This window comes from Oryctolagus cuniculus, chromosome 10, assembly GCF_964237555.1.
Source record: "Oryctolagus cuniculus chromosome 10, mOryCun1.1, whole genome shotgun sequence".
Taxonomy (NCBI): domain Eukaryota; kingdom Metazoa; phylum Chordata; class Mammalia; order Lagomorpha; family Leporidae; genus Oryctolagus; species Oryctolagus cuniculus.
This window is the reverse complement of record NC_091441.1, coordinates 53,828,579-53,846,739: the sequence shown is the minus strand read 5'-3', so window position 1 is coordinate 53,846,739 and position 18,161 is coordinate 53,828,579. Positions and strand designations below refer to the sequence as shown.

General features: G+C 49.6%; 1 protein-coding gene across 3 annotated transcripts in view; it reads left to right on the top strand.

The window, feature by feature from the left end:
* The window catches only part of LAMA3 (laminin subunit alpha 3), a 257,005-nt gene extending 245,204 nt beyond the window's left edge, over positions 1-11,801 (top strand). For all 3 annotated transcript variants that reach the window (XM_008261146.4, XM_051851337.2, XM_008261147.4), the window contains 5 exons: positions 1,840-2,002; positions 2,104-2,234; positions 7,606-7,699; positions 9,516-9,635; positions 11,322-11,801. In XM_008261146.4, coding sequence (XP_008259368.2) covers positions 1,840-2,002; positions 2,104-2,234; positions 7,606-7,699; positions 9,516-9,635; positions 11,322-11,467 — 654 coding nt within the window. In that variant the 3' untranslated portion in view covers positions 11,468-11,801. The remainder of the gene's footprint in view (positions 1-1,839; positions 2,003-2,103; positions 2,235-7,605; positions 7,700-9,515; positions 9,636-11,321) is intronic.
* Positions 11,802-18,161: the final 6,360 nt, after the last annotated feature.

Below are 18,161 nucleotides of genomic sequence, written 5' to 3'. Positions count from 1 at the left end.
TTGGCACTGGAGTTTGAGCCAGAACCCCAGCAAGTATTACTTTGCTTTGTTATCTATAGAATAACTTTCATGTGTACACTATGAATATATGAGAGTACCTCAAAAAGTTCACAGAAATGGGATGAAAAGTGTATTTTGGCACAAAAATATTTGGAATCCATGCATTGTTTTTTCGTAGTACACGTCTGAAGACCCCTCTCATAACAAATTCATAGTGTGTATGTTGTAATATGTGTCTGTATACACCATATTAATTGCTAAGCAACATCCTCAGGTTTCCCTTCCTCTACCTCTGTGCCTGTTTTTATCCCAGAGAAATCACAGGAGGGAGCAGCTCTTCCAAGGCACAATCTGGGCATTGTTTTGACCTGGATAAATTGTTACGACACCTTAGTCATAGCCAGCACCCCAACATCTGGAGCAATGAGTAGCACCCCAGTCCCAGTATTCTTTACAAGCCAAGGTCCTTTTTGTAGCCTTCCTTCTACCTGAGAGTCTAAACCGTGGGATCAGCCGTCTCCCCAGCCAGTCGCTCAGTCCCTGCCCCTGAATACCAGAACTATAGTTGTGGATTCGGCCTTCAGTGTCAGATCCTGGTCTGTCCTGGAGAGTCTGGGCCTGGTTTCCTATGCAGGCTCTCCATTACGCAGCTTAGCAAATATTGAGAAACTAAGAATGTCCTAAGGCACCCAATCACTGGTTTATCATTGATGCTGACACCATACACATCTGTAATACAGGTTGAGTATCCTTCATCCAAAATGCTTGAGACTAGAAGTGTCTCAGGTTTCGATTTTTTCAGATTTTGAAGAATTCTGTATACATAAATAATATCTTGGGGATGTGACTCAAGTATAAATACAAAATTCATTTATGTTTCATATACCCTCACACACATAGCCCAAAGGTAATTTTATAAATATTTTTAGTGCACCTGTGTTTTGCCTGTGGCCCAACACATGAAGTCAGGTATAAAATTTTTTCCTTATGCTGGCATATTGGTGCTCAAAGTTTTAGATATTGGAGCATTTTGGATTTTTAAATTAGGGTTGTGAAACATGTGTGGCCAATATCCTTTGCAATTACCCTATTTTGTCTCTGCCTTGCAGGATTCCAGGGTCCTCAAAGCATTTATTCTAGAAGGAAATTTAGGGATTTTATTGAGTTTAAGAATTTTGTTCTTAAACTTGTTTGAGAATTTTATGAGAGCTACAGTCCTTCTCCCCAGGAAAGCGCCCACGTGGAGAACATCTGGTGTATAACATAAGGGTCTCAGAACTCCAGAAGCCAGGCCCAGCGGCCCACGTGAGGAGCTGGCAGGGGGCTCATGGCTGGCCCCCTGGTGATGCGCTTGGCAGTAGTGATTTGTTGGTCATGTGCTGAACCCAACGATGCAGGGATTTTTTTTTTGTTGTTTAGTTTTTTTGCTCGATTAGTTTTGGAACATTTGGGCCTCTTTATTCAGTCAGCTGCCTTGCCTTATCAGACGGGCTCATGAAACCCTAAAAGGTAGTTTGGAGCCACAAAGAGACAATCTGTGAACAATAAGGTGGAAATTCCCCCTGTGGCAGCTCGGGCTGTGGATCAGGGTCAGGTTGAACCTTTCAGCTGCGTGCACACCAGTTGGTTTGGCGGCACCTTCAAACTTCATCCACCTGTCAGACATCGGTGAGGCAGGTTCATTTGGCATTGTGCCAAAGGAATTGCCAAACACACCTAACTCCTTGAGGAATCTACCATCTCCCTTGTGCTGATAAGGTGCAATGTCCTTAACCTTGCCCGCCTCTGCATATCTGGGAGTTGTGGGTCGTGAGCTCTTTCTTTTCTGCTTGGTTACAGAGCCTCCCCCAAAAAAGTTTTGTAGGATGCCTGAAGAACTTCCAGCTGGACTTAAAGCCCTTGGGCACCCCTTCTGCAAACGTCGGGGTGTCTCCCTGCTTGGGTGGCTCTCTGGAGGAAGGCATTTATTTTTCCCAAGGAGGAGGAGCTCATGTTGTCCTGGGTAAGGAATAGTGTGGTAGAGTTTGTCTTTGAGTCTTAAGAATTCCATTCTTTTTCTTTCATTACGATGCTGTAACTGTTTGTATTTTTTCCTTTTGAAAGCCAACTCTGTGTCACTGGGGCCAGAGTTTAAGCTCGCTTTCAGCATTCGCCCCAGAAGTCTCACTGGAATCTTAATACACATCGGAAGTCAACCCGGGCAACACCTGAGTGTCTATATGGAGGCCGGACAGGTGCGTAGCAGGTGACGGGGCAGGTGCATGGAAGGCAGATGCCATTTCTGAAGACCCTAGTAGATGAAGTCAGGGTGGAAAGTGAAATCCCAGCTTGTGTGCAAGAGACCTGGCTTTGGGGCTAACTTGCCAGTCTCCTTCAGCACGCAGTGTTAGCATCATTTTCTGTTTGTCACCTTTAAAATCAGAGAAACATAAACAAGTTGGCCTGAATTCCAGCTGCCTCATCAGGTTAAATGCCTCTAGGAAGTTAATTACACTTGTTTAGATTTAGTTTTGTGACCTATAAAATGTGGATGATTATTCATCTATCCTAAGGCTGTTGTCAGGTTGGAGACTCTGCCATAAGAAGTTGGCCCTCAGTATCTGTGAGGGAATTGGTTCCAGGACCCCCAGCAGATCCCAACCCCCAAGGATGCCTAAGTTCCTCCTATAAAATGCTGCAACATTCACATATAACCTATATATATTCTTCCATATACTTTCTCTCTTTTTAAAAATTTATTTACTTATTTAAAAGGCAGAGTTACATAGAGGCAGGAAGAGAGAGAGAAAGGAGAGAGAGAGAGAAAGGTCTTCCATCTGCTGGTTCACTCCCCAAATGGCTGCAATGGCTGGAGCTGCGCCAATCCAAAGCCAGGATCCAAGAGCTTCTGCCTGGTCTCCCATGTGGGTGCGGGGGCCCAAGGACTTGGGCCATCTTCCACTGCTTTCCCAGGCCATAGCAGAGAGCTGGATTGGAAGTAGAACATCCAGGACTGGAACCAGCGCCCATATGGGATGCCGGCACTACAGGCGACAGCTTTAACCACCATGCCACAGCGCTGGCCCCTCTGCTGTATACTTTCAATCATCTTTAAATTACTTAATACAATGAAAATGCCATATAAATATTTGTCATAAGAGGGGACTTCAAAGAGTTTGTGGGAAATATAGAATTTAAACATAAGTCTACTTTGGTACAAAAATTTTAAAATCCACATGTGGTTTGTTCATGATACACATTTTCCCATGAACTTTTTGAAGATCCTGTTATATTGTATTGTTAGGGAAACAATGACAAGAAAAAAATCAATATAGATATGATATCTTTGTTAAATACAGACATGGTATTTTTTAAAAAGATTTATTTATTTATTTGAAAGTCAGAGCTACACAAAGAGAGGGGAGGCAGAAAGAGAGAGGTTTTCCGTCCGATGGTTCACTCCCCAGATGGCCACAATGGCAGAAGCTGTGCTGATCCGAAGCCAGGAGGCCAGGAGTTTCCTCCAGGTCTCCCACGTGGGTGCAGGGGACAAGGATCTGGGCCATCTTCAACTGCTTTCCCAGGCCATAGCAGAGAGCTGGATCAGAAGTGGAGCATCCGGGTCTTGAACTGGCGTCCATATGGATGCCAGCACTTCAGGCCAGGGCGTTAACCCGCTGCGCCACAGCGCTATCCCCACAGTATTTTTTCAAATATTTTTGTCTGCATTTTGTTATAGCCATAGGTGTGAACCCCACAGATATGGGTCTAACGGTATTCAGTCAGTATTCGTTTTTTCCCTCCTCCCTGTCCCCTTCACCATAGCACTACCTTCATTCATAAGGATAGGACCAGAATTAATTGTCGCTCCCCGTCTTCGTGGAGGAACGACACAGGACCCTGCGCTGTTCTTTCGTCTGCTCGGCCCTCCCCGGGTTCGCTGCTGGTTCTTCCCGGGTTGGCTACTATCCCTTCCACCTCCGTGGAAGGGCAGTTCCCCCTGGCCACATTCCCCACTTCCGCAGGGGAGCGGCACACCGCCGGCCGGCTCTCTGGGGGCTGCACAGGTGTTCCCCTTAGATGTTCCTGGTGCATGCCGTCTCTCTCCTCCTTTATAGTCCTCCTCCGCCAATCCTAACTCGGCTGCCCACACGCCGAGTACGCTGCTCTCCTCCAATCAGTAGCAAGTCCTACAGTTTATTAGTTGAACTGGAGGCAGCTGTGCGGAAGCTGTTTACTTCTCTCCCAGCGCCATATTGTGGGAGAGCAGATGCATACAATAAGTCTTAATTCCAGTAACTCAGTCTAGTCCGGATTGCTCCCCACAGATCCCCCTTTCTTTTTATTTTTGGCGTTGATACGCGCCTGTCTTCGGTGTCCCGCGGCACACACTCTGCTCTACTTGCTAGAGTTGCCACAGGCTCTTACAAGTCCTATCAATCAGGCAAACCGAATCCGGGTCCTCTCTTCGCCATGTTGTGAGGAGGTTTTTAGGCGCTGATGCGTGCCTGTGTTTGGTGCCCTGCAGCGCATGCTCTGGTCGAGCCTGCAGGGGCTTACAAGCCCTATCAGGCAAACCGAATCCAAGCCTTCTCATTGCCTTATTGTGGGGGAGACTTATTAGTGTTGGTTCGTGCCTATCTTCGGTGACCTGCAGCTCATACTCTGGTCGAGCTGCTTGCTGGCGCTTACCGCCTTAATTAGGCAGACTGAATCCAAGCTTTCTCATTGTTGTATTGTGGGGAAGCCTTACTGATGTTAATTCGTGCCTGTCTTCGGTGACCTGCGGCGCATAAGCTGCTAGCTGCCCGCAGGTGCTCATCGTGCTCATCGCCTCACTTAATCAGGCAGACCGAATCCAAACTTTCTCGTTGCCATGTTGAGGGGAGGCCTTTCTATTTCTCTATTTCTCTATCTCCGGGCATTCCTATTTCTCCCATTTTACTTCTATCTCCCAACATTCCCATTTCTCTCACTCCACTTCCAAACTTCTGTTTCTCCCTGCAGCTTCCCGCTGCCCGCCCCGAGGCTACTTCTCGGCGGCTTCCCAGCTGAGCCGCTTCAGCCCGCGCCTCTTTCATCTGCGCAGCTTCCCGGCTTTGCGTGGCTTGGCTTCGCGCGCTCCGCAGTCTCCACGCCCTTCGCGTCTGCACCACGGCCTCGCGCCAGCCCCGTTCCCTATCTATTCACTCCCCGTGCTCTCTCTGCACGCGGCGGCTTCCGCGAGTAACACAGCGTAGCTTACGTGTCCGCCACTAGCATTCAATCTAAGTTCCCCGGGCTAGCCTGGCGAATTCAACCCAGCATACGTCTCCGCCCCACGGTTTGGCTTCCCGTCCTTTGCTCCCCGGGCTAATCAGACGGATCCCAACCAGGCTCACGTTTCAGCTTCTGGTTTCAACTTTTCGCCCCCTATTCCCGGGCTAACTTGAGAATCCCAAAGTGGCTTTCGTATCCGCCTTGGCCTGCCCCCCACGGCTTCAATTTCCCTAACATTTTTCTCTACCCGGTATGTTTCCCCAAGCTTTCCTCCAACAATACTCCTCCCTCATTTCTCCTGGCCTCTCCCCACAGTCCGTATCCGAGTCTGTTTGTTCTAGCTTTCACTTTCGCTTTCGACCTTAGAGATTTCTCCCAGCTTCCCCCGTAGTCCGTATCTGAGTCTATGCCTAGGCTTTCAATAGCTTCTTCCGGCACCCTTTTCGTCCGGCTTTTCCCTAGGCTGTTTGCTAGTCTCTCTCTCCGGTAATTTCCCAGTTCTTCCCGTTTCTTCCCTCCTAAGTTTGCTATCCGTCCTAGGTTTCCTATCCGAGTCAGGTTTCCTATCCGAGTCATTTCTTCCCTCCTAAGTTTCCTATCCGAGTCACGGCACCATTATGTCGCTCCCCGTCTTCGTGGAGGAACGACACAGGACCCTGCGCTGTTCTTTCGTCTGCTCGGCCCTCCCCGGGTTCGCTGCTGGTTCTTCCCGGGTTGGCTACTATCCCTTCCACCTCCGTGGAAGGGCAGTTCCCCCTGGCCACATTCCCCACTTCCGCAGGGGAGCGGCACACCGCCGGCCGGCTCTCTGGGGGCTGCACAGGTGTTCCCCTTAGATGTTCCTGGTGCATGCCGTCTCTCTCCTCCTTTATAGTCCTCCTCCGCCAATCCTAACTCGGCTGCCCACACGCCGAGTACGCTGCTCTCCTCCAATCAGTAGCAAGTCCTACAGTTTATTAGTTGAACTGGAGGCAGCTGTGCAGAAGCTGTTTACTTCTCTCCCAGTGCCATATTGTGGGAGAGCAGATGCATACAATAAGTCTTAATTCCAGTAACTCAGTCTAGTCCGGATTGCTCCCCACAATTAATGAAATAGATTTTCTCATCAACCATCTACACTGTGTGACGGCTCCGATTCCCTTCTCTCTGTACAACTCCCCAGCCTCTGTGGTCCCTGCAGCCCAGCTGGGCCTGGTCTCTGCACCCACTTCCTTGGCTTTTCTTGAGTTCCTTCTTCAGTTTAATCTTGTGCTGCCTCATTCTCCCCGTTCCTCACAGACCAGGTCAATGTCACACTTTCCACCTCCCGGGTACAGCTCTCTCCTTCTCAGGGAAATCTCTTTAAAACAAAATTCTTCCAGGAAGCCTGTCTGAGTGAAGGCCTCCAGTTGAAGACTGATGATGCGCCATTTTATTCCATACCCATCAAGCCACAGTTTATCAACTGTGAGGGGGGAAATCTCAGAAGAAAATGAAATGGCCTAAAGTCTCATTGAAACTGTAGCCTTTCAGTCCGAGCGGATCCCTGGAAGCACAGAGAAGCCGCCCACTTGCTGGTGGTTGAGAGGAGGCTGGCTTTGCAGAGGAGGGGTTCCAGGGAGAGTTTCCGCACAGGAAATAACCTCGAAAGCAAAGCCCAGACCCGATGACCTTCACATTGAGCAGGGACATTGCTCAGCTCAAAAAACGCCTGCGAGTAGGCTGCGCCCTCCAGCTACATGCAAATTAGATGTAAATTATTTATAAATGTGCTTATTTTAGTCCTCAGTTCATTCACCTTAACTCAACCCTTGGAAAATCCCAGTGGAGACCCCGCTCTGGAGAGCAGGGAGGCGGGATTCTGCCACCTGGCAGGCGCAGTCGCTTCTGTCAGCTTGTCTCCTGTCTTGATGGAGACCCCTCCCCCTGTGCCCCCTGCAGGGGGTGATTGCAACTGGCTGGCCCCTGCAGCAGGTGGAAGCCTCCAGCAGCATTTTTTGCTTTCTGAATTTCACGCGTCCTTCTAAAGAGAACCACACATTCTTGCATCTTATTCAATGCTAAGGAAGATCTGCAGCGTTAGTCTGTAAACTTGGAGTGGGGCTGAGGGGCAGGAGGCCAGACAGGAGCGAAAGGCTTGTTGCTTTTGGCCTCAACTCCAGGTATAACCTCGTTTGTACTTGGTAGCCTGGAAGGGGTGCAGTAGAGGAGTTCTTCATCAGCTTTGGAAACCCCGGGGGGCCACCAGGTGCGGGAGTCGGGAGGCCAGGATCCAATGTACTCCCCCCCAGGTGTTGGTGGGACCAGGGGTGTGAAGGGAGGATGCTCGGGGAAAGCTGGCTCCACTTTCCTTCCTGGAGGAAACGGGATAATGCGTGTGTGTTCCAGGTCACGGCCTCTGTGGACAGCGGAGCAAGTGCAATCTCAACATCGGTCACGCCAAAGCGGTCTCTGTGTGATGGACAGTGGCACTCTGTGGCAGGTATGATATCCAGCAGCCTGCTGTTCATACACGGAGGCTGACTTCCCAAGTGCAGCCTCAGGACGTCCACCGCGTGCCTGCCCAGGGTCAGTCCGCCAGATCAGCGTGCCCCGTTTCAACCTGGCATGCTGAGGTCACACATGGCTGCTGCCTCCAGTTCTCCAGAACAGACTTGAATTTTGCTTTTTTGTTCTTCCTGGGGTGTTTGCTTTTGGCTTCTATGTTGGGGGTCTGGGTTGGGGGAGGGGAATTTATGGCCTAGCACGCTTATTAGCCATGCTAGTTTTTAGTGGAGTGTGACTGTGATTCAGATGTTGGCTCTGAAGTCAAAAACAATAGGGAGTCAAATCTCACTTCCATCCCTTGCCCTGGTGACCATGGGCAAGCATTGAATGCAATTGCCCTTGAGCTTCGATTTCCCCATCCATGAAGTGATGATGTGTGCAAACTGCTCAGCACAGATACACGGTGAATGTTCCGTAAGGATCCGCTCCTCCTGTTGCATAGTTAAGGATGCTGTTAAGCCTTAATGGTTAAAATTTTCAACAATCGCTTGGTGTTGATGCAAACTACTAGACTCCCGAATGAGTAGAGAACACACATACCCCTCAAATCTGTTGTTTTGTTAATACCTTGTCTATATTAGTTTTCAGTATATGAATGCATATAGGCCAAAACACCTGTTGTAAAAAGTGCTCTTTTTTGGTTAATTTGTAAGCTAACTGCACCACAATTAGCTAAGATTGTTAACATGGGAGGAATTCTGTGCTGAGGGTCAAGATAGACTGCCTTTGGCATCAGTTTTTAAAAATCAATGTATTTTTTTTTAAGAGAGACTTATTTATTTACTTGAGACAGGAGAGACAGAGAGGTCTTTCATCCGCTGGTTCATTCCCCAAATGGCTACGATGGCCAAAGCAGAGCCAATCTGAAGCCAGAAACCAGGAGCTTCTTCCGGGTCTCCCACGTGGGTGCAGGGGCACAACCACTTGGGCCATCTTCCATTACTTTCCCAGGCCGTCAGCAGGGATGCTGGATTGGAAGTGGAGCAGCTGGGACTTGAACTGGCACCCATATGGGATGCCAGTGCCACAAGCTGATGTTTAACCTACTAAACCACAGCACCAACCTGTCAATGTCGTCGTCGTCTTCTTTTTTTTAAGATTTATTTATTTGAATGACAGTTACAGAGAGGCAGAGGCAGAGAGAGAGAGAGAAAGAGAAGTCTTCCATCCACTGGTTCACTCCTCAATTGGTTGCAATGGCTAGAGCTAGGCTGATCTGAAGCCAGGAACCTGGAACATCTTCCAGGTCTCCCATGTGGGTGCAGGGGCCCAAGGATTTAGGCCATCTTCTACTGCTTTCCTAGGCCATAGCACCCATATGGGATGCCAGCACTGCAGGTGGTGGCTTTACCCACTACACCACAGCGCTGGCCCCTCAATGTCTTCTTAGAGAGTAGTTGAGCGGTTATGAAATAGAGATGGCCCCAGAGATAGGAGACAACACCTGAATGCCCATCTCTCTTACGGAGACTGCTCCATGAATCCCAGCGTGTGGCTCGGGGAGTGGGAGTGAGCGAAATTACCTTGGGTTCAGATTCATTTTAAGGGTTCAGTTCAGTAATGTATGTGGAAGTGCCAAACAGCTGATGTTCACAGGAAGTTGGGTGACTTACAGAGAGGCTGACGCCTGCAGGCAGAGCACCCATGGCTCTGTAGGACCGAGTTGACAGGAAGCCAGTGTTGACACATCGACCAGTGTGAAGGACTGTCCTCAGGCAAGAGACCTAACCGGCTTTCTCCCCCTCCCCCAGTCACCATGAAACATCACACCCTGCACCTGCAGCTGGATGCAGACAGCAGCTACACAGCCAGACGGCTCACCTTCCTGCCGGCCAGCATGCACGAGCCACTGCACATCGGAGGTGTCCCAGGTAACCCTGGTCCTTAGTTCTTCTACGCCCATGTTGCCTCCCCCATCAGCTCTTAATGTCTTCTTCTTAACCCAGCAAACCTGATGGCCCAGCCTGTGGGTTATTAGCAGGGCAGCCCTTGCCTGGGTGGTAGAGATGGTGAGGTCTTTGCTCCTGCATGTGGAGAAACACAGTTGCCAGCAGTGAGCCCATTTGAAGGCAGCCCAAGCCACATTACTGCTGCTTCCTCAACCTAAAATTTATAAGCCTCTCCCAAGAGAGTGCATTAACCTAGAAGCCTGAAATCAGCAAAGAGCCAGGAAAGGGGCTGCGAAGCTGGTCTCCCCTCTCCAGCACTTAGTTTTACTGATGAGTTATTAGGCTTTGTGGGCCCAGAATGGGAAAGTTGGGTGGGTAGACATGGAGGTCAGTTCAATCCTGGAATTTTGCCCAGAAAGAACCTTTTCATTCTTCATTGTTTTATGTGCCTTCCAATGGTCTGGTAGTTAATTTTATAGGTCTTTAAGGACCCATAAAAAGCACTGGAGTTCAGTTATTAGGTATTGATTCAGACTGAGAAATCTCCTCTGCAGAAGTTGAAGATAGCCTTTTTGCTGATTCGTCACAGCAGGTGGAGTGGCAGGGAGGTACTTCAAGAGGCGGAAGTGAAGGGGGCGGGCTGCTGAGACCTGAGGTCCCTTTAGCGCTTTTCAGTAAGACTAGCTTGAAACCCAGGATGCCTTTGTTAGCGCGTATGCATCTCAAGTTTTATTCCAAGTTCTTGCCTCTCCCCCCCCACCGGATCGAGATAAGAATTCAAAGCAGAGGCATAAATACTGTGCATAAATGAGAACAGGATTTGTTTTTATGTGTTTTTATTTATTTACTTATTTGAAAGGCAGAGTTACAGAGAGGCAGAAACAGAGAGAGAGGTCTTCCATCCACTGGTTCACTCCCAGATGGCCACAACAGCTAGACCTGTGCTGATCCAAAGCCAGGAGCCAGGAGTTTCTTCTGGGTCTCCCATGTGGGTGCAGGGGCCCAAGCACTTGGGCCATCTTCTACTGCTTTCCCAAGCCATAGCAGAGAGCTGGATTGGAAGTGGAGCAGCTGGGACCTGAACCAGCACCTGAATAGGATGCTGGCACTGCAGGCGGCAACTTTACCCACTATTTCCCAGAATTTATTTAAAAGTGAGAGTGCGTATGCATTCACACGTGAGTGTGGGCCACCCCACACAGAGAGATGCCTGCCCTGAGTGGGCCCCAGAGCTCGCCTATGAGAGAGAGCATGAGGGGAGGCCAGAGAAGGACCAGCAGCAAGGGCAAGAAGCCAGAAGGCAAAAGGGCCCCTCCCACGGGTAACAGTCCTTGTGCGGGGTAGGTGTGATACCAAATGGGGTGGAATTGGGACAGGCTTCAGCGTACATGAGCCCTTCTGGGAGTTTCACGGTGCCTCCACCTGGAGTTTAACTTCCCTACCAGCATCTCCTCCCTCCTGCTCCTGGATGGAGACACAGGTGGGTGCATCACAGGAAAATGCAAGTGCTGGATTGACATGTAAGGGGGCGGAGTTACAGTGCAGTGCTGCACAGAAACTGTAAGGAATCTTCCAGCTCACCCACGCCTACTGATCCTCCTGCAGGTCTCCCCCATGGCTTCATTTCACGGAGCCATCCACTGAGGGCCTCTCTCTCTTCTCTTCCAGCCCATTTGCAGCCCCTGAAGCTGCCAGTGTGGAGATCATTTTTTGGCTGTCTGAAGAACATTCAAGTCAACCACATCCCTGTCCCTGTCACAGAAGCCTTGGAAGTCCAGGGGCCTGTCAGTCTGAGTGGCTGCCCTGACCACTAACGTGAGCCTATTACACCACGAGGAAATTTACCTTGAAAAGCACCGGTCCCCCGACGTGCCTCTCTTCCCTAGGGGAGATGCTTCCTGACTCAAGACATCCCCCGATGGGCGTAACAACCAACCTCGTTTTGAATTCCAATCGCATATACCCACCACTCTAGCATGCAGTGCTACATATGTATTTTATATAAAAATCCCTTTTCTTGAAGAAGAACAAATTGTTAATCCAAAATGCACAAAATGTGGTAATATTATTTTCCACTGAAAAGGTCCATTAAAGAGCATTATTTCCCACTTGTTAAAAAATTAAATATCTTCTCAAGCACTTTAAAAATATGAGATCTTTACAAATGTTACGGGATTCTAATTGATGGGATGAAACAAGTGAGGGCACTCTGTAGATTATGACGTTTTATTAGCACGAAGCCAGTGGCTTAATGGTTGTTGGTCCTGGTATTGATTCTTCAGCAGCTACTCCATGTGCCCCTACAACAGTTTTCTACAATTACAGAGCACGTACTGGTGTGGTTCTGTGTCTGCTCATGTTGGAAATAGTGCATAATAGGATGTGATTCCTGCCTTTAAGGATGGTGCATTCCAATTGGAGGGATACAGAATAGTCATAAACTAGTGATTAGCAGGCAGAGCTAATGAACCTGTTAATTCCTGAGGTCCATTGGCTTCCCAGTCCCAGTCTCCCCCCGCCTTAATGATTGAGCAGGACTTGGCTCCTGAAATCCACAGAGACATTTAAATCCAAAAGTCCTACGTGAATAGTTGATAGATCAGAGTAGAGACTAGATGTCATGCTGACCTCTGAGAGGGGGCAGGTGTGTGGGCGCTGGCCCTCCAAGGGAGCTCCCATGAGAGGGTTGGTCATACGAGCCACGTGTGCTGCCTCCTCTGTCCCGCTCTGCTCCCTGGCTCACCACGTGATCCTTGTTCTGCACACACTCCGCCAATTCCAGCTTCCACCTGGCCCCCAGGCTAATGGGGCCCCTGGACCGTGACTGAAACGAGCCTTCTTCCCACGAAGCTCCTCTCAGGTATTTCAGTGAAACTAACCAAAAGCTGAGTTATGCACCCAGTCTGCTACCCACCAGGCCCAGATGGTGGTGATGGGTTCTTTGAGTGCACAAACTGCCCCCCAGGAGAGCTGAGCTGGCTACACGAGCTGGGCCTGAAGCTTTGCATGGCAAGCTGACAGACGTCAGCAAGGATGGTGTAGTAGAGCAATAGTGTCAGCTGGCATCGCCTTCCCTAACAAGCAAGGCTGTGTGAGCGTCTCTGCGTCATCCACATAGGAGAAAAGTACCGAAGTCTGAAGATCGGGCTGAGGGGTCCCACGTGGCGACCTTCAGCTGCCTGCCCTCCGCCTCTGCACCTGAGTCACCTTCCCTTCAGCCCAGCGTGCTTTTCAGACCTTCCCACTGAAGCCTGACGGGGATGTTTTCCTGGAGAGACAGCGAGGCCCTCGTTCAGGAATTACCCAACACAGGCTGAGTGGCACTCCCTAGGGATGCTATGGTAGGTCAGAGGTTGACTCTGGGTCATGTGCTTCTGAAAACCTCGATTTTTCTTCCTTTTTAAAAATATTTATTTATTTATTTGAAAGTCAGAATTACACAGAGAGAGAAGGAGAGGCAGAGAGAGAGAGAGAGACAGGTCTTCCATCTGCTGGTTCACTCCACAATTGGCCACAACAGTTGGAGCTGTGCAGATCTGGAGTCAGGAGCTGCTGCTGCTTCTTCTTCTTCTTTTTTTAAATATCTGTGTTTATTTGAAAGGGCAGCTAGAGAGAGAGAAAGAGACATATACAAAGGGAAGGATTTCCCATCTGCTGGTCCACTCCCCAAATGGCTGCAACAGCCAGGGCTGGGCCAGGCCAAAGCCAGGGCCCAGGAGCCACCCCCAGGTCTCCCATATGGGTGGCAGGGGCGCAAGTACCTGGGCCATCATCCACTTTCCCACATGTATTAGCAAGAAGCCGGACTGGAAGTGGAGGAGCTGGGACCCAAATCAGCATCCACATGGGATCTGGCATTGCAGGTGGTGGCATAGCCCACTACACCACAATGCTGGCTGAGGTTTTCTTTTCAAACTGATGCCTTACCATTTTGTTTTGTTTTGTTTTGTTTTGACAGGCAGAGTTAGACAGTGAGAGAGAGAGAGAGAGACAGAGAGCAAGGTCTTCCTCCCATTGTTTCACCCCCTAAGTGGCCACTACAGCTGGCACTGCGCCAATCTGAAGCCAGGAGCCAGGTGCTTCCTCCTGGTCTCCCATGCAGGTGCAGGGCCCAAGGACTGGGGCCATCCTCCACTGCCTTCCTGGGCCACAGCAGAGCTGGACTGGAAGAGGAGCAACTGGGACAGAATCCGGCGCTCCAACCGGGACTAGAACCTGGGGTGCCAGCGCCGCAGGCGGAGGATTAGCCGAGTGAGCCGCAGCGCCGGGCACTTTACTGTTCTTAGTACCTCAAAGTAGAGCCTGCTCAAATGTTATAAGAAGTCAGTGTGAGTTTGTTTTGATGCAAAAATTTTGGAAATTCATGCAAACTTTTTTCATAAGACAAATTTGAAGACCCCCTATGTGTGTGCAATATCCTACTTGTATCCTACCATTTTTGCTTTGTTTTGAAAGGGAGAGACAGAGAAGCAGAGATAGAGAATTCTCATCTACTGCCTTACTCCCTAAATGTCTGCAATGGCTATGCCTGGACCAGGCCAAATGCTGAGAGCCAGGAGCCAGGAGCCAGGAGCCAGGAATCAGGAGCCTAGAGATTCTTCCTGGTCTCCCACATGGCTGCAGTGGCCCAAGGACTTGGGCCATCCTCTACTGTTTCCCAAGCCAGAAAGAGAGCTGGATTGGAAGTGGGGCAGCCAGAACTCGAACCGGCACCCATACGGGATGCTGGCATTGCAGGTGGTGGCTTTACCTGCTATGCCACAGCTCCAGCCCCTCAATCTTTCAAATGAATAGTTCCCAGGTGACTACTGAGTCGGCAGGCGAATCACCCATTTTACCTGTCTTTAGCAGATCCGACTTAAAGCAATGGACATTGCCTCTGAGACCCTGCTGTTAACCCTACAGAACTAGGGGGTTATCCATCGGTGTGAACTATTTGCTAGCTCTTCCTAGATTCATTATAAAGGAGAAGTGACTTCTTCACTCACTAATCCCAGCAGTTCCTCGCATCATGCCGCCATATTATAATCACTCGAAGCACAGCCAGCCATCTGCCTTTGTTGAATACCAGCCACCAGAAAGCAGCAGAGTCCCAGATGGAGCTGTAGGTGAGGAGACAGAAAGCCTTCTGCGTAGCCATCCTCAGACTAAATGTGAGTTCTCAGAAAAGAATGCTGGGAGCTCCCCAACCTAGCATCGTGGAAATGATGTGCAAGCTGCAAAACGCCACGCAAGCATTGTCACTGCTCTCACGCATGGGGCTGACCCAGACGAGGGCAGGATTGTTGGTCACCGCAGTGTCCAGTTCCATCCAGGTCCACCATCGGTGCCATTTTGGCCCAGTGGAGTGGGGCCTGGAGGACTGCTTCTCCCAGCAACAGGTACATGCAGGGCACCGGGCCACTGTGCGGCCCTGGTGTCTCCAGCGGCCAGCGGCCAGCGGCTGTGGCCTTCAGCCTCTCCGGGCACTTGTTGATCCCATTCATTCCTCAGAACTCAGTTGCCAGGCTTTTGCCACACTCACGATAACCACACGTCAGAGGACAGAAGCACCAGGCAAACCACACCAACCTTCCCTCTCGCCGGACAGCCAGGTGTCTCGCTTCCCCACAGAGAAACTGAGCTCCAGCCTCTCCTACCCACCGTGGAGCCGCACAGCAAAACCCCAAAGCCCGGCTTGTGCCCTGCCAACCACTTTAACCCTCTCTCTTTCCATTCCCCAGCCCTCTGCTCACGACGTCCAACAACTAGTGGGTCGGTGCTAGCCCCCGAAAGGCCTAATTCTTTCTGAGGAATGTTGACTTAGAGCCAGCATAGGTGTGGAATGATTTTTCAAATAGGTTTGTTTTATGGAATGTAAATGGAAAAGTTGAATATGCAGAAAAGACAACAAGGCACTCATAAATCTGTGTTTATTTTCCCACTAGTCTTTTTAAATTCACACATATTACCTTACAAAATCAATGATTATGCCATACACTTTGTTTTTATATGGTCTTTAAAACTATATTGGGGAGGCCAGCGCTGTGGCGTAGTGGGTAAAGCCTGCAGTGCCAGCATCCCATATGGGCACCGGTTCAAGTCCCAGCTGCTCCACTTCCAATCCAGCTCTCTGCTATGGCCTAGGAAAGCAATACAAGATAGCCCAAGTCCAAGGGCCCCTCCACCCACATGGGAGACCCAGAAAAAGCTCCAGGCTCCTAGCTTTGGATTGGCCCTGCTCTGACCATTGTGGTCATTTGTAGAGTGAACCACCAGATGGAAGACATCTCTCTCTCTTCTCTCTCTCTCTGCCTGTGCCTCTCTGCAACTCTGCCTTTCGAATAAATAAATAAATCTTTAAAGAAAAAAAAAATATGTGGGAGCCAGCTTTGTGACATAGCTGCTTAAACCTCCTCCTGGGACTCCGGCATCCCATATGGGCACCAATTTGAGACCTGGATGCTCCTCTTCTGATCTAGCTCCCTGCTAATGCACCTGGGAAAGTAGCACAAGACAGCCCAAGTGCTTGGGCCCTTGCACCCACATGGGAGACCAGGAAGAAGCTCTGACCTCTTGGCTTCAGCCTGGCTTGGCCCCGGCTGATTCATCCATTTAAGGAGTGAACCAGCTTGTGCCGCGGCTCACTAGGCTAATCCTCTGCCTTGCGGCGCCGGCACACCGGGTTCTAGTCCCGGTCAGGGCGCCGGATTCTGTCCCGCTTGCCCCTCTTCCAGGCCAGCCCTCTGCTGTGGCCAGGGAGTGCAGTGGAGGATGGCCCAAGTCCTTGGGCCCTGCACCCATATGGGAGACCAGGAGAAGCACCTGGCTCCTGCCTTCAGATCAGCGCGGTGCACCGGCTGCAGCGCCCCGGCTGTGGCGGCTCACTGTCCACTCTACCTGTCAAAAATTAAAAAAAAAAAAAAAAAAAAAAAGAGTGAACCAGCAGAAGGAAGATTTTCTGGCGCTCACTCCCCCTCCCCCTCCCCTTCCCCCTCTCCCCCTTTTACTCTCCCTCTCCCTCCCCTTCCTCCTCCCTCTGTCTCCTCCTCTCTCTGTAACTCTGCCTTTCAAGTACATAAAAAATAAATTTTAAAAATTGCATTGTGTTTCTTGGGCCTTTGAATAACAGTCTGTTCCATTAGATGAATTTACCATAATGGATTTCACTATCCTGCATTTATTAGCAAATTACCTTGTTTCCATTTTTCCACTTATAAGCAGCACTACAATGAAGATGTCCTGGGATATAAATGTATTTATTTTCTTAAGATAATCCTAAGAAGTAAGTTACTGGGTCGAAGGACATGAATGCTTTAATGTTGTTAGTCAAATTGTTGCCCAAAACTTTACATCCATTTACACTCAATCACTTTAAACTGGCCTGAGCCCCTGATGCCAATAATACAAATCCACCCAGGTGTGCCCTGCTCTCCAGACAGAAGCAGCTGGGTGAGGTCCACCGTCATCCAGGCTGATCTAGCTAAGCTCACATCACCTGGAAACACAGGGGCAGCTGATGGGTGTGTGGCTCCCACCAGGGCCCACAGAACGCCTTGGAGGAGGAACTGGTGCCGGCGGGCCATGGACAAAGCCAAGGTTGTGAAATGTCTCACCCTCGGAGGACTCCAAACAAATGCCAAGCCCAGGCGGCACTTGCGGAAAGGAGCAAGGTCCTGTTGGAAGAGCGTCCTGAGCTCTGCGCGGACAAGTCCAGCCGGGCCGGCTTCTCCCTCCTGCACCCTGTGAGTTTGCTTTGTTGTCACACCTGCAGGATTCTCTCGGGGGTTAAAAGGACATTCCTCAGATCAGTGAAATTTAGTAAAGTGGACTTGAGCAAAAGCAAACAAAACGCAACTTACGAATAGGACATTTCCCAGCACTAGAGCAGGTTGTGAGAATCCCAGCCGACCGTGGGGTCCCACAGCCTACACGGAAACTAGAAAAAACCACACAGAAAACCACTTAATTGGCTACAGGCTAGTCCATCAACCAGCTGGCTGGTTACAGTTTCAAGAGCTGTTTGCAGCTTAAGTAGTTAATTGGCTACAGGGCCTCCTGTGATGGGCCTGGGCTCAGTTACTGAGATCGACTTCTGTATTGCTTTGGTCTGTTGGCCTCGTGCAGGTGTTCAGTCCAAGCCCGTGACCAGCACTTTATTTTACACAGGCAAAATTCCCAGTTTTAAATGTGTAAACCCAAGTCCCGGTCCTTTCCACCAGCTTGCCCTCCAAAGGGAAATCCAAAGCAAAAACTTTTTTTCAATTGACACAATAATCTTACATCTGTACGGGTTTTGGTGATAGTTTAATACATGCATGAGGGCACTTCAGAAGGTATATGGAAAAATAGAAGTAAAAGATAAGTTCATTTAGGTGCAAAAAAAATGTTGAAATCTGTGCACAGTTTAAGTTCCCTCCAGTTTTTCCTTTTGAGAGACGTCTATTCTGACCATTTGTCCATTTTAAGATTGGATTATTTGCTGCTGAGTTTTTGAGTTCCTTGTATATTCTGGATGTTAATCCTTTG